The 17,146-nt window shown below is 40.2% G+C and overlaps 1 protein-coding gene across 1 annotated transcript in view; it reads left to right on the forward strand.

The window, feature by feature from the left end:
* The first annotated feature begins 2,813 nt into the window (after positions 1-2,813).
* Positions 2,814-17,146, forward strand: part of LRRC9 (leucine rich repeat containing 9) — a 122,779-nt gene continuing 108,446 nt past the window's right edge. Inside the window, exons 1-6 of the mRNA XM_058567041.1 lie at positions 2,814-2,955; positions 9,702-9,783; positions 10,049-10,267; positions 11,215-11,355; positions 11,911-11,974; positions 12,272-12,342. Coding sequence (XP_058423024.1) covers positions 9,736-9,783; positions 10,049-10,267; positions 11,215-11,355; positions 11,911-11,974; positions 12,272-12,342 — 543 coding nt within the window. The 5' untranslated portion in view covers positions 2,814-2,955; positions 9,702-9,735. The remainder of the gene's footprint in view (positions 2,956-9,701; positions 9,784-10,048; positions 10,268-11,214; positions 11,356-11,910; positions 11,975-12,271; positions 12,343-17,146) is intronic.

Consider the following 17,146-nt stretch of genomic DNA (forward strand, 5'->3'; position numbering starts at 1 on the left):
CATTCCAAAGCCAAATTGTAATCAGATGTCTCCACAGTTCTCTACCAGTAAGAATAGAGCTTTTTGGGAAATAAATTTAACAACCAATTCAAAAGGTTTTAATCAACAAATTATTATGCAACTCAAGATTTTCTTATTTAGGTCTGTAAAGTCACCTCTGTTTTGTTTAAATGATTCTTCCTTAAGTCAGGCAGTGACACAGTAAGTTTGCTATATTCAGTGGCAATATGCCTTCCCAATTGTTTTCAGATTCAAGATACCCTTACCCATAAATAAACAGATTTAAATGTATATGTTTTGGCCTTTGTCTAGGAGTATGAACAGAGAGATGAAGGAAATGAAGTCTTACTTCACTTAGAATGTTTATTTAATTGGCTTGACTTTTAGTGGTTTCAATTTCTGTTGTTTCTTTTACAGACACATAAAACCATATCATAAACTTTAAAGTGAGAAAAGGAGATTAACAAGAATGGTCACTGTATTTGTAGTCCTCCTATGGCTTTTGACTGTAATCATCTTTTGCTCCAAATACCATCTGGAATATGTTAACAGGCAATTCTTCCTTTAAGAATTACTCAGGACAGGGGCCAACTCCGTGGCTTAGCGGTTGGGTGCGTGCGCTCTGCTACTGGCGGCCCGGGTTCGGATCCCAGGCGCACACCAACGCACCTCTTGTCCGGCCATGCTGAGGCAGCATCCCACGTACAGCAGCTAACAGAATGTGCAATTAAAACATACAACTATCTACTGGGGCTTTGGGGAGAAAAAAGGGAAAAAAAGGAGGAGGACTGGCAATAGATGTTACCTCTGGGCCGGTCTTCCTCAGCAAAAAGAGGAGTATTGGCACGTATGTTAGCCCAGGGCTGATCTTCTTCAAAAACAAACAAACAAAAAAATAGAATTACTCAGGACAAAGGCTTTAGTGTGGCAGGTCAACAATGGTTATTAGTCTACAACTATACAGGAACTATGACTCAGTTGCTGACAGGCCAAATCCTTGAGCTTCACCTAGAAATAACATTCTTAAAACTACTTGCTTATATAATATAAAGAAAACTGTGTGTTAGCTCTCTCCCAGTCTTTTACCGTTTAGGAAAGTCACAACAGATTTCTAACAATACAGTTTGATAATCTCTATACTTTTATCCAAAACAGTTGCATCCCTCAAAATGAGAAGCTTGATGTAGATAATTCACCTAATTGATTTCTGATCCAATTTCTTAATCTAAAAGTTTAGATTTCTAAACTATTGTTATCTAGTCTTTAGACTCTAAGATGCAAATTTGCCCATACAGGTCATCTTGTTCAAACAGATTTTCAGAGAAGATAATATTAAAAATACAAATATGAATCAGATTTCTTTAGTATTTCTTTTAAACCACTAAGCCACAAATATTTTATTTATTTTTTAATTAACCAATTAATGACAGGTGGAAACTGAAATTCCTGTAAAATAAGAAATGTCGAGGGAAAAATAGCTTATCGTCTACATGTTATGTATGTTTACAATCAATATTACAGATAAAATTAATTGAATCATAATATGTTGAATTGTTGATAGTCGTTAGATAAATGGAAATAGTTTTAAAATCTGCACTCCTATTATAATATTTTTCTTCAGAAAGCAGTTTAAAACTATAATTGATTGACTGAGGCAGCCATCTAGTGACAGAAAAGAGCACTACAGATACTATTTTGCACGACCTGAACGTCATATTCTACACAAACCAACTGAACCATAAAAAATATAGTAGCACTGTCCAACAGAAACATAATAGACGTCACATATGTAATTTAAACTTTTTTAATCGCCCCTTTTAACAAATAAAAAGAAACCATTTTAATAATGTATTTTTGTTCAACCTAATATATCAAAAATATTACTTTAACATGTAATCTATACAAAAATAGTTTTTAAAATAATGTCTTAAAAATACGATGTATATTTTATTGCACATCTCAGTTCGGACTAGCCACATTTCAAGCGTTCAATATCCACACGTTGTCGTGGCCAGGGGCTACCATATTGGACAGCGCAAATCGGGAGACTGAAAGGAGAGCCGCAGTTACTGTTATTTGCCTTTTACTAAATTCATTCATCTCTCGGCCCCTCCTTTCCCTCTTTAAATTCCACTTTATTTTGTAAATATTTTTTGCCTCCTGGACATTTTGGAATACTTAAACGGCCTTCAAAAGCCTGTCCGAGAACGACAAGAAGACCCTTGGAGGGTGCATGTCCTCTCCGGAGGGCCCCGGCGGGGTTCGTGTGCCCGCGCGGTCCTCCGATTCGGCTCGCTCCGCGCTCGGCGGTTCGGGCGGCGGCCGCCTCCATTGCTGGAAGGCGGCGGTCGCGGGCCGCGGGAGGGAGGCCACGCCGGGGGATCAGGGCCTGTCCCGGCGTCTGGCCACCTTGTGACATCACAGCGCCGTGCCTCTGCGGTTCAAGTCCAGCGAGTCCGGGCTTCCAGGCCCCGAGGGTCAAAGATTTCCAATGGGAGAGAGCTAGCACTGGAGGAGGCAACGACGAAGCCCCCGCCACCAGGCCCACAACTCGTTGCTTCCAGCCGCGTTCTCTGATTCTGCGAAGGCACGTGGAAGGATGCGCGCAGGCACCAACAAACCCGCGAGCAGGCAGGTCCCCACCGTTTCCCAGGAGCACCAGCGGGGTCTTCCGGGTGGACCCCTACCCCTGCTGATTGGTTGGAGGTTGCCGTCACGTGATCCAGAAACGGGTCAGCCGCTGCTTTCCCCGCCCCTTTCATCCCCTTTCCCACCCTGAGGTCTCCGGAGGCGCAGTGCGGGTTTCCTAGGCAACCGCAGCGGGTTGTGTGTACACACCAGGCCCGGGGCTAGAGAGGGTGTCGTGCCTGCTGCTGCAAGACACGCACTGAGAGGTCCGAGTGGACTCTGCTCTGTCTCGGATTGCCCTGGAATCCATCCTCTCTCTGGGCTAAGGTGAGTGTCTGTCACCTGGTGGCCTTCCCGCGTACATCACCTGTAGCAGGCTCCCGGGGGCTTTGCTCCCCTCTCTTCCCTCTCCGCCCGGAGGAGACAGGAGAGGAGCAACGTTGAAGTCAAAGGATCCCTGTAATGTTGCAATGGAGATGATAATAATAATGAGAGACACTGACGCGGCTTTATCTGAGGCCGTCAGGGTGACCGGAGCAAAGCTTGAGAGGAGGAGGAAAGGGAGGATGGCCCATAGCCACCTGTGCAGCCTTTCCCGCACCAGTTAAGGTACTGGGCTGCGAGAACCAAGTTCTCCTTGGCCAGACTTGATACTGCTCACTTTGAGCTGGAAGAGCGTTTGTTTGGTCCATCGGTGACAATGGATGGATTCTGATTCCTTTATACCCAAGGAAGGGAACAATTTGACCATAAAAGTCTTTCAGTATGTAGAAAAGAAGTTAGATTTTCTCAGAATGACACCCTACCCAGCTGTCATGGCAGACAGAAACATGGTCCTTTCTACTCTTTTTGTGTGTGGGTGAGGAAGATCAGCCCTGAGCTAACATCCATGCTAATCCTCCTCTTTTTGCTGAGGAAGACCGGCTCTGAGCTAACATCTATTGCCAATCCTCCTCCTTTTTTTCCCTTTTTCTCCCCAAAGCCCCAGTAGATAGTTGTATGTCATAGGTGCACATCCTTCTAGTTGCTGTATGTGGGACGTGGCCTCAGCATGGCCGGAGAAGCTTTGCGTCGGTGGGCGCCCGGTATCTGAACCCCTGGCCGCCAGTAGTGGAGCGCGCGCACTTAACCGCTAAGCCACCGGCCGCCCCTTTCTACTCTAATTATTACTCTGTTATACTCTGATTGGTCATGTACAGCAAATATTTCTTTACGTTATACCATATAGGACCCTGTCACATGGACAGTTAGTTAATTCAAACCATTCCACAAACTTTTATCGAATACCAAGCACATGCCAGGCACTGTGATGGGTTCATTGTCCTTGCCTTCAATGAACATGGGACCTGGTAGGGAGGAAAGACCTGCAAGCATCACAATACAGTGGGACAGGTGCTATGTAGGGTATATTTGAGCCTTAAGTGGAGTTACAAGGAAGAGAATGATTATAATGCTACAGAGAGAATTAAAGTCTTCACACAGAAGCCCCTTGATTTAAATCTTTAAGGATATGTGGACTATGCCATAAACTCAAGGGAAAAAGACATTTTAGGGAGAGTAAACAGCATATGCAAAAGTGCAGAAATATCCCAGCCTGTGCAGAGAACTGTAGTTGTGGCCAGAGCCTGGGGTGCCCTGGGTAGTTTGTGGTTGTAGGCAGGAGTCAGCATGGAGACCATGAATACCTTCCAAGGGGAGTACCATGAGCAGATTTACCTTCCAGGAGGCTGGCTGTCACAGTAGTGTAGAGGATGGATTGGAGGGAAGTGGGCCCTAGGGAGGGCGTCCAGTTAACATCAAGTGATGAGAGCCTCAACCAAGGCAGAGGCAATTGGAAGGGAGAGGAGGAAAAAAATTTGATAGACACTTAAGAGGTATATGCAGAAGGATTTAATGAGTGAGTGAATGTGGGGGAAAGAGTGAAAGAGGGGTTGAGGATAAGTCCCAAGTTTCTGACTGGGATGATTAGAAAGATGTGTCATTTACCAAGAGAAGGCATACGTTAGGAGAAGCAGGCTGGCTGGAAAATGTAATGAGTTCAATTTTGAACGTACTGAATTTGAGATGCCTGTGACACATTCAGATAGAGCTTTCCGTGTGAGTAGTTGGGTTTGTTGCACAGGAAAGAGGAAGGTCAAGATTAGTAATTTTTCGCCAAGAAGGAAACAATCAGAAAAGTATGTTTGAAATAACAAGTAGAGAGAAGCCAAGAAGAAAAATCAAACCAAAGAGGAAAACTTAAAGAAGAGAGGCAACAGCATTGTCAAATGCCATGCCAAGGTCTAGTTAAGTTGAGAGCTGAAACATGTCCAGTGTCTTTGGCAATTAGAGGATTATTGTTGACCTTAGTAAAAGAAGCTGTAGTGGTCTGCAGTGTCCCCAGTCAGAGTGCAGTGAGTTGAGAACTCAATGGAGGTCGTGGAGTGTTCCTAATGACTACTATATTAGAAGTTTTTCTGTGAAGGTATCTAAAACCAACTAGTCATAGAATAGAGGATAGGAGGACTTTTTTTTTTTTTTTTAAAGATAGGAACGACCTAACATTCATATATGGAGAGAAAAGAGATGCTAGAGAAGGAAAGATGGGAATAAATTAGAAGGAGGAAATTTGACAGAGCAATGTTCTGAAACAGACTGAAGAGGACGGGATCGGTACACAGGAAAAGATTCATTTCAGACAAGAGAAAGAATACTTTTACTAAGACAGGAGTCAGGAAGGGAAAGAAATGCATCTTTAGGAGGAAAGGGAATTTAAGGAATGTGTATCTGATGGCATCACTGTTCTCTGTGAAGATGGGGACAAGGTCATCTGCTGAGAGAGAATGAGAGCTTAAGGAGAGTGGTGGAAGTTTAGAACAGTGCCTATGTCACGCATCCCAGATTTGTATCTGTAGTCCTGCTCTCCGTAGGAGAGGGAGTTGAAGAGCAAAATATAAAATATCTGTTGTTGAAAGATCCAGCTGAAGTTAGAGGCCATGCATGTGTAGTGACTTCAGCTCCATGCTGGTTATGTGACATCTTTCAGCAGCACTTCGGAGGGGGAGAGAGGTGATTGGATCAATCCTTGTGACTGGAGAAAGCATATAAGGGCTTGCAAGTACCAGGAAGGTCTAGGCTCCTCATAATTTAGATGTAGTTATGCTAATTATAGAATTTGAGGTTTTTAAATTAAATTTTGCTTTGCTAATCAACTATTGAATTAGAACAAGGTCTTTTCCTAAATGAGGGCATTGATGAAGGGAAAAGAAGGTGAAGTGAGAAGTAAGGTTGGTATCCTAAATATGCATATTTCTCTATCAAGAAAAAGTAGTTTCCTTGAATAAATGGAGAGCTATACCTTGTTCTCAAGGGAGACTCAATACTATAAAGATGGAAGTTCTCCCTAAATTAATCTTTACAATGGAATCTTAAAACCCCAAGTGAATTTTAAAAAACTAAATACAAAATAATCATAAATCTTATCTGGAAAAATAAATATGAAAAAGTAGCCAGGAAATTTCCAAAAAAGAATATGAGGTGAGAATTTACAGATAAATCTCAGTAATTAGAACAGGACAATACTATGGGAATAGACAGAGCTAAGGGAGAGTGCAGATTAGAAGGCCAAAAATTAGGCTCAAGTATATGTGATAATTTAGTGAATAACAAAGGGAACAGTGAATTTCTTCTGGAATAGATATCTTGGACATAGAGTAGATAACTTAGATCACCATTTGGTGACTTTGGGGGTAGGAGGGCAGGCTTTGTCCCTTGTGTGGTGGTAGGCAGGCAGGCTTTCCTTTGGAGAATGTAGGGGCTTCTCTTCAGATGAGAAGAGGTGCTACAAAGCCCCCCTTTACTTGGTGTGCCATCTCAGGAAGGCTGGGGGGGTAAGTAAGCCTAGTGGCCTGCATCCACATATGGGCCTCTGATGGAGTCTCTAAATTCTTTCAGGTTCTTCCTTGCTAAGTGCTCCCTTGCCTGGCCACTCTTGCAGCCTATGCTGTAATATCTAGGGGTCATCTAAGGATGGGGTAAAGAGACAGTTGCCAGTGGGAAGCAGGGAAGGAATGACCAGTATGACCTTCACTATAGATCCAGCATCTAACTGCTTCTCACCCTCCCCACTGCTGCCACCCTCCTCCAACCACCATCCTCTCTCAGATACACTGTTACAACTGTCCCTTAACTGGTCTCCTTGCCTCTGCCCTTGACTCCTACAGTCTATTTTCAACAGAGTAGCTAGAGTGATCCTTTTCAAAACTGAAGACTGGGCCAGCCCTGGTGGCTTAGTGGTTAAGTTCGGTGTGCTCTGCTTTGGTGGCCTGGGTTTGGTTCCTGGGTGTGGACCTACACCACTTCTCTGTCAGTGGCCATGCTGTGGCGGCATCCCACATACAAAATAGAGGAAGATTAGCAGCAGATGTTAGCTCAGGGAGAATCTTCCTCAGCAAAAAAAAAAAAAAAAGACAGCTCATGTTACTCAAAATCCTCAATAGCTTTCCATCTTACTCATAATAAAATCCAAAATCCTCATAAGGGCCTACAGGTCACAAGATAGCACTTGATCTGGCCCTGCAATTCCTGTCCATCCTACTAGTCCCCATTTCCCTTGCTGTGCTCCAGCCACATCATTCTCCTTGCTGTTCTGCACACATGCCAAGTATACTCTCACCCCACTTTTGCATTTCCTCTTCCCTCTGCCTGGATGCATTTCCCCCAGATTTCCTCATAGCTCACACTCCCTCATTTCCTTCAGCTCTTTGCCCAGACGATACCTTTTCAGAGAAGTCTTCTCTTTCTTCCCACCCCTATCATTCTCTGACTGTTAGATATTAGGCCCTCAATACATACATTAATGAATGAGTGAATGAATGAACAGAGAATCCAGTGTATTGGGGTAATTTTCTGGCTGTATTTTTCTTTGTGATGCTAGCTGGAGTCCCTCCCCTCCTCAACTCAGCATGGTGGGACAATGTCCCCAGTTTACAAAGCCTGAGTGCAAATACAGACTGTGTGCAGTACTCTGATACAGATCTCAAAGTCCTTTTATTTGATCCCTTTGGACGGCCCCTAGCCACCCTCTTCCCAATCACTGCTGCTCTGAGTTTGGGGAATTTTTTAGGATATTTTTGTAAAACTTTTTCTCTGATATTTTTAATTTGGGGCTAGTTTGTACTCATGGGCTTTTCTCTCATTCTGATGCCAATCTGCTTCATTTTCACTCAAAAGACCTTTCTCAACGTCTCTGGCAATCAATGCTCTTTCCCTAGCACTGCTACGCTTTCCTTTCTTATTTTCATATTTCCCTAGTTATTCCAGTGAGATTTGGGGAGAGAACGTAGGTAAATACATGGACTCAATCGTTTTTTCTTAAAATTTTAATTTCTGTATACATCTGCACATGTACATTATTTTGCATAAATGAATAAAAGGGAGCATATAAATGCTTTTTAAATAAACATTTAAGTAAAATTTCATTTAAGTATAACATATATATAGAAATGATACAAATCTTAGGAATCTAACTTTGTTTTCTCAAAGTGAACATATCCCCTTAACCAGCTCCCAGAACAAGAAATATATCTTCATCAGCACTCCAGAAGCCCCTCTTTTTTTTTTTGTGAGGAAGATCAGCCCTGAGCTAACATCCACGCCAATCCTCCTCTTTTTTGCTGAGGAAGACTGGCCCTGGGCTAACATCTGTGCCTATCTTCCTCCACTTTATATGGGACGCTGCCACAGCATGGCCTGACAAGCAGTGCATCGTGCGCGCCCGGGATCCGAACCTGGGCTGTCAGCAGCAGAGCGCGCGCACTTAACCGCTATGCCACGGGGCTGGCCCCCAGAAGCCCCTCTTTTGCCTCCTCCTAATCACTCACCCCTGAAAGGTAACTGCTGTCCTGACTTCTAATACCATAGATTAATTTGTTTTCAAATTTCATATGAATGGAGTCATGCAGTATGTACTCATTGTGTGTCTTCCTTTGCTCAACATTGTGTTTGTGAGATCCATGTTGGAAGAAACAATAGTTTCTTACTCATTCCATTCCTAGGTATAAACCCAGAAGAAATGTGTATCTATGTCCTGTATGACAAAAATGTTCAGAGAAAGCACTGTTTAGCTCTAAACTGGAAACAGTCTAAATTTCTACCAACAGTAGAATGAATAAATAATGGTTATATATTCTTATTATACAATACTAAACATGCTTTTAAAAAAGTGTAGTTTTTTTTTCTTTTCTATTTTTGCCTAAATCTATCCTCATCCAACCTCTCATGCCTATTATAACCACATCAGCTTTCACCTGTATCTAAGGTAACTCACATTAACAACTTAGTATGTATCTTTCCATATTTTCTCCTTACATAATCATACACACACATGCATATACATATATATATACATGTACACACACACATATCTGTGTGGGATGTGTTATTATAAAAAGTGGGATCACAATGTATACCATTTCTACATCTTGCTTTGTCATATCATCATATTAAAACCAGGATTCCTATATTTTTAAAATAGTATATGTCTGAAATAATATAATGAAAATATTAAAAATTATGAAAACCTGGGTAAAATTTTATTGAAGCTATTTAGGTATTAGTTCATATCATCTAAAATGAAGTTGGCTAATTCATTTTAATGAACATTTATTACCATGCCAGGTGTGTCCCTAAGCCCTGAGGATTCTTTTCTTTGCTCTCTGAGTACACTTAGAGAACTAAAAGACATGAACTGGGGGCGTGGTAAGGACGTAGATGAGAGATGACTATTTTCTTCAAGTATTAAAGGCTTATAGTGTGGAAGAAGATTATACTTATGAACTGAAGAAGTAGAATGACAACAAATGGGAAGGAGTTATGGAGAGACAGAATTAAATTTAGAATAAAAAATTGCTTTCTAACAGAAAACTTCAGAGATGGAATGGTCTGTCTTGGGGCCCAGACAGATACTTAGTAATGTACTATGTGAAGATTTCAAGCCACAGGTGGATAGTTCCACCTAAGTAGCTTTGAGGTCCCTGTCAACTTGGAATGACATGACTCAAGTATTTAATTCAATTTTTCATTTTCCTTAACAGATAATATTGTTATGACCTTTATTTTTAATGGAAGATGACTGAATGTGAAAACCTAAACCAAGAAGAAATAATTAAAGAACTGGTGAGTCAAAGCCAAATTTCTTTTTAATTACCTTTGCAAGAATATTAAGTGGAACATTTTTGCACTCTTTTCTGGAGCTTACCTAGAGATTTCTTCTGCTCCATGACCTTTGGAAGCAGAGAAAAATCATATATATGGGACAACTTTCCCTCTTGTAAGAGTCAAAATGGCATTAGTGCAATTGACAGTTTATAATTTCTAATGGCAAAAATAATTTTTGTATTATTTTAAATAGATAATAACCCAATTTCTTTTTTGAAAACAGTGTTTATGCAATGGTTTATCTTATGAGATGATTGGACAAGAAGGATCAGATACTTCAAAACTGGAGATGTTTTTCTCAGGGTATCCCCGTATAGTCGGATTATCATTATTTCCTAATTTAACAAGTCTCACAATTGTTGCTCAAGATATAAAAGAAATTTCAGGGTTAGAGACTTGTTTACAACTCAGAGAACTTTGGATTGCTGAATGCTGCTTAGAGGTAAGTCTAAACGTACAACCTTACATGAAACATTTTATGCTGAATTCTTTGGCTTCTGAAAAATAGTTCATTGAAATATATGCATGAGGCATGGATCAAAACAGATAAATGGAGGGAAAAACAGACTACACATGATGAATTACAATAAAACCCTTTGCTCAGGAAAATAAAACAAAGAACAGATAAATGGGCAAAAGTATCTATGATTTATACAAAAGAGAAAATAGAAATGAAGGATCAAAACATAGACGTATCCTACTTTTTAGTAATCAAATCAGATCAAATAATACCCAATATTGCTTAGTAGTGAAATTGGTTCACGTAGACACTATTGGTTGTGTGAAAATTATAACGTTTATATTGTAAAGCAATATCTCAAAATGTATCCAGAGCCAAAGAAAGGTACATACCTTTGACTCAGAAATCCCTGTTCTCAGATTTTATGCTAGATAAGTAATTCAACAGCAGAAAACAACTGTATGCATGAAGTTATTTGTTGCAGTATTATTTATAATAGCTAAAATTTGAAACATAAATATGCCACATATAACCCTATGTATGTATAATCATTTTTAAGAAAATGATTATAAACTTCATGAAATATTTTATGATTATTAAATATTATAATTTGAAAGATTATGAAAACATTTTAGATAGTCTTAAGTAAAAACAAAACCTACAAAATTGTACAGGTATTATGATTATAACCATATAAAAATAGGTATAGAGTTGATTACAATTTAAAAAGAATATGAAAATTGAAAATAATTTTATTTAGGTGGAGGGATTATATTTTTTCTTTAAAAAATTTATTTCATTTTCCTGGATATTGATTTTGCAACAAAATGCTATTTTTAAAAGAAAATATACTTAAAATCTACTTTCTTAAAAGCATTAATAGCAAAACATAAGCTATTACTATTCAGTCTGCTCTTTTTTTTTTACAGAAAATTGGAGGTCTTCAAGAATGTAGAAATTTAGAAAAACTGTATTTATATTATAATAAAATTTCTAAAATAGAAAATTTAGAGAAATTATTTCAATTGGAGGTTCTTTGGCTGAACCACAATACAATTAAAAATATTGAGGTAAGATAATTTCAATGATTAATATGTAAAGTCAATTACTACTGTCGAGTTTAAACCACAGTGTCCAAGATCATATTATGCTTAAGGACCAAAATATTGATGACTAGTTTAATTATTGTTGTTGAGAAGAACTAACATGTATATAGCATTTTATAATGTATAGAGAACTTCATATACATCATTTTCTTTATTCCTCCCACCAAGCCTGAGAGGTAAGATGTTATTTCTTCTTTGGAGATTAAAAGAAAAGAAGTTTATATAAGTTTTATATATAACTTGCCTAAGATTATAAACACACTGTGTGTGATGTGTTCTTTTTCTTAGTCCTCCTCCTCTTTTCCTCTCCACTCCCCTCCCTGTTCCCTCCTCCTCCAGTAATGCTCTCCAGGTTCCAGAGAAACAAAGATGGCTGCACTGAGGCACCCACTTCTGTGCTTGTGAAGTACACAGCACTCTGTGCTCAGAACACCTGGAAAACTAACCAGATTGATCAGATGATTTATAAATATAGATTTTAATGATTTCTCCTAAATTATATATTGTCTAACTTTTTAGGGCTTGCAAACTTTGAAGAATTTAAACGATCTCAACCTTGCTGGAAATCTAATAAGCAGCATTGGTATGTACTGTTTCATGTGGAATAGGAGATAATGCTACAATCATTTTTTCAGTACGAAAAGTACACTCTTACATTTCTTTCTTTTAGACTTTTCTGTATGCTGTCTTTGCAAAGCAAATCTCTGATTATAGGATATGAAAATATTACCCATTAATCAGTGGTTACTAATACAGTGTTACTGTTAGTCTTATTTATATGCAAGTAATATGCATGTACAACTCAGAAATATGGCAGGATATGAACAGAAGGTATAACAAGAAATTTAATTTTTCTTTCATCTTGTTTCTTAAATTCAAGGTCGATCTCTTGATCCCAATGAACAACTGGAAAGAATAAACCTTTCTGGTAACCAAATATGTTCTTTCAAGGTATGTGTAAGTGGAATAATTCATTTTCATTTACCAACCTGGATCATGAACTATCTTATTGCAGAAAATGGACTAAATATCTCCCTTTTACGGGATAATTTAATTGTTTTGGACTACCCAGTACTCCCAGAAATTTTAGAGTTAGTTGACCAAATTGGCCCTAATGATCTGACACTGTTAAAACCAAACAAATAACTATTTACTTGGCTTTTAGAATACCACTTTCTCTTAGTTTTCCTCTGATCTTTCCGGCCACACCTCTTCAGTTTTCTGGTTTTTCATCCTCTCCTAGCATCTAAAAAACAGACTGCCCCAGGTTATCCTGGGATCTTATCTCATTTCTATCTGCATTCATTCTCTAAATAATCTCATCATGCCTTATGACTTTAAATGCCTTTTATCCACTTATTACTCCTAAATTGGTATCTCTATTTTCCCTAACAGCTCCCAGAGCTATAGACATCTTTCCTAATTCAAACTGGTTTCCCTTGCACCAAACCTTCTTCTCCACCTCTCTAAATGGCATTTCCATTCTTCTGGTAACTTAAACCAAAATCCTTAGAGTCTTTTTTTTTGGTGAGGAACATCAGCCCTGAGCTAAGATCTGATGCCAATCCTCCTCCATTTTGCTGAGGAGGATCAGCCCTGCGCTAACATCCGTGCCCATCTCCCTCCACTTTATATGGGATGCCACCACAGCATGGCTTGACAAGCGGTACGTTGGTGCGCGCCAGGGATCCAAACCCTGCGAAGCCAGGGCTGCTGCAGCACAGCACGCACACTTAACCGCTGCGCCACCAGGCCGGCCCCCTTAGAGTCGTTTTTGACTACTCTTATTCCTTCATACCCTATATCCAGTCCATCAGAAAATTCTATTGGCTCTACCTTCAGAATATGTCCAGAGTCTGACCATTTCTTATCACCTGCATCACTACCAACCTGGTTCAACACGCCATCATCTCTAGCCTGCATTATTGGAAAATAAAATCCTCCTAACATGTCTCCTTGTGTTTACCCTTTCCCTGTTCACACGGCAGCACACTCCTTTAAAAATATGTCAGATCAGGGGCCGGCCCCGTGGCTTAGTGGTTAAGTGGGCGCGCTCCGCTGCTGGTGGCCCGGGTTCGGATCCCGGGCGCGCACCGACGCACCGCTTCTCCGGCCATGCTGAGGCCGCGTCCCACATACAGCAACTAGAAGGATGTGCAACTATGACATACAACTATCTACTGGGGCTTTGGGGGAAAAATAAATAAATAAAATTATTAAAAAAAAAAAATGTCAGATCAAATCACTCTTCTGCTCAAAGCCCTCCCTTGGATTCTTATCTCTTTCCGAGTAAAAGCCAATTCTTACAATGGCCCACAAGACTCTATATAATCTAGTCCCCCAACTCTCTCTCTGACCACAGCTTCTGCCACTCTCCCCTGTGTTTACTCCATTCCAGCCACTGGTCCCGTCACTGCTCCTCGAATATACCTGGCACACATCACCTTAGGGCCTTTGCGCTTGTTGGGCTGTTCTTCCTCCCTATATCTTCATGGCTCATCTGCTCATTTCTTTCAGGACTGTTCAAATGTTCTTAGTGACGCCTTTCTGGCCTAATTCAGGTAAAATGGCAACAACACCTATTACGCTCCCCAGCCTGAAGCACTCCCATCACTCTGTCCCTGCTTTGTTTTTCCTCTTGGCCCTTATCCACATCCCCTACTGGAATGCAGGCTCCACGAGTACAGGAACTTTGCCTTTTTTTTTACTGCTTTTCCCACAATGCTTAGACAGTACTTGACATGTAATAAATCTCAACAAACATTTGTCAAGCACATAAATGAAAGAGAAAAAAAAACAAAAAGACTTACTGTTCATGGCATATAATGTGAGTGAAAACATATAGCATTCATAATTCATAATTCAAACACTTCTCATCTAGACAATATTGAAGAAACATGAGTAAACTTAATTTTGAATTGATTACTATTAAAATAGGCATTCTTTTACTCAGAGAAGAATGTAAGGCACCAAAAAGCTATAGAATGAGGCAGAATGTTATAAGCACCTTAAAAAGAAATTTCAACAAAATTTTATTTTTTTGGTCAAACTCAAGAGGAAATATTTGATGTGAACCCTGAAGGGTTGACAGAATTTCAACAGGCATTGTAGGAGGACCTACGCAGTGGCAGGGAGGCATTCTAAGATGGGAAGAACAATATGCACAAAGGCATGGAGGTAAGACATCAAGCGCTATATTTGAGTAATGTCAGCAGAAGAGATCAGAGGGAGCTATGAAAGATGAATTTAGAATGCTATGAAAGGTAATGTTTAAGCTAACGTAAGACATGAGTAGGAGTTGCCTCGGGAAAGAGCATTCCAGGCAAAGGTGTGAAGGACCTATGTGTTGGAAAGGAGCATGGCAAATTCAAAAAACTAGAAATACTGTGTGGCCGGAACAGAGTGAGGGAGAGAATCATGAGTTGTGGCTGAAGAAGATAAGTGCAGAATGCTGGGAGGATAAAGGATTGCCCTGCCAAGAAGCCATCTTGATGTTTATCTCACCCTGGCTAGCCATGGCAGCCTTATGGTGGTGAAGAGCATAGGCCGCATAAGCAGAAAGATCTGTCAGTTCTAACCCTGCCACAAACCAGAGGCAGTATGGTACAGTGGGAAGGTGAAGTATAAGTGAAATAATAATCTAAAGCTCTTAGAATAATGACTAGCACACAGTAAGCACTCAATAGATATGCTATTTTATTATTATTACTATCACTTTAACTACGTTAACCTATTCTGTTCAATCTCCTCATCAAAAAAAATAGGGATAAAACAGGTTATGAAAATTCACTATATGGCATAGTTTTAAAAAGGCTGTCTATGATAATCATGGCTGTTTATCATAAAAACATTGAACAGGGGGCTAGCCCAGTAGCATAGTGGTTAAGTTTGCACGCTCTGCTTCAGTGGCCTGGGGTTCATGGGTTCGGATCCCGGGTACGGACCTACGCACTGCTTATCAAGCTATGCTGTGGCAGGCATCCCACATAAAATGGAGGAAAATGGGCATAGATGTTAGCTTGGGGCCAATCTTCCTCAGCAAAAAGAGGTGATGTTAGCTCAGGGCTGATATTCCTCACCAAAAAAAAAAAAACATTGAACATGATTTACAGTGACTTTTACTATTCATATTAGGAGTGTTCCTGAAACACTATTATCCTGAATTTTTATCTCTAACCTTTCCACCCACCCTAAAAAGATACTATCTTGGTAGTGATGGAATAACTTCTGTGCCACTTTCCTTCCACACCAGGTACCACAACACTAATTTTCAGTGAGATTTTGTGCCTTCATAGACTCCAGTGTCATCTGACTTCTGAGTGTAGATGAGGGGTTCACACCCACCATCTCCTAGCCCAGACTGATGGTCAAATGCAAATAGCCACCCAGAAATCAAAGAGTGTCTTTTCTCCTCAGAACAGTCCGATGGTTTACCTTCCTTGCCCTTGCAGAATTTGACTGAATAATTCCCTGCACAGGTCTGTCCAGAAATCCCTTTCAGAGCAACTCTGCCTAGTCCCACTCCTGCCATGGGCCCAGCTGACACCCTCGGGTCCAGCCAATGAACCAAGTTCTCACTTGTCCAGAGAGAGTTAGGACACACATTGGCCACCTGACCTTGTCTTACTCTTGACTCTAGCAGCCTGACTTCACTACTTGCTTCCCCATTCCATTTGTATTTTATCTTCAGAACTAACGCCTCCTGATTCTTGCTCTGGATTTCCCTTAACTCTGATTCTGACTCTCCTAACTAGCATTGCATCCTTTCAAGTCCAACCCCACCATACCCTCCTGCCCCAGGCACAGCCCTAGTAATGCTATTATCAAGGAAGATGTGAGGATGTCTTGGAGGTTAGTAGAAAGTAACAATCATTCAATTCAATTCAATTCACATATTTATTTAGTGCCTCCTGTGTTCTAAGTGCTGAGTGCTGGGGATGCAGTGTTTAACAGGACACAACCCTGCTCTCTAAGACATTATCTCAGGAATTAGCAAACTTTTTCTATAAAAGGCCAGATAGAAAATTTTTTAGGCTTTATGAGCCACATATGGCCTCTGTCATGTATTCTTCTTTATTTTTTTCCCCAATACTTTAAAAATGTAATCACCATTTTAGCTTGTAGACCAAGGGCCAAAGCCCATACGGACCCTTGGCTTAGAGACTTGTGGATGCACAAGCAATTGGCAATAGGGTCTGATAGATTCTATAATAAAGGCCAGCCCAGTGCCTAAGAGAGTTCATAGAAGGAGCATTTACCCCAAGCTTGGGGGATGAAATAAGCCTCCCAGAGAAGATGATTCTTAGGGTTAATCTTGACAGATTAAGAGGTAAAACTGGGATGAAGTTTGTTCACTTGAAGACAGCAGCATGAGTGAACGTCTAAAGATAAGAGAGGGTCTGGCACATTCTGAAACTTCAAGTTGTGCAGTATGCTTAAAACTTAAAATGTTAGGGTTTAAATATGAAGAGACAAGACTGAAGAGTTAAGCCAGGCCTAGATGCCAAATAAAGGAAGGTTTAAACTTCAAGATAAAAGATGTTAAGCGGAAATAGTCTGGTTGTGCATTATCACCCCCTCCCCCTCCATAGGTTGTGAGAAAAATGAGACCCTCAGGAAAGAGCTAGGTTTCATTGCCCTTAATAGGTAGAAAAGGCATTTACAGAAAAAATATATTTTAAAAACAACTAAAAATCAGGAATTCAATGGTGATGTAATAAAGCAGGGGTCCCCTAGCCTTTGATGAGAAGAGCAG

This window comes from Diceros bicornis, chromosome 24 (assembly GCF_020826845.1).
Source record: "Diceros bicornis minor isolate mBicDic1 chromosome 24, mDicBic1.mat.cur, whole genome shotgun sequence".
NCBI lineage: Eukaryota > Metazoa > Chordata > Mammalia > Perissodactyla > Rhinocerotidae > Diceros > Diceros bicornis.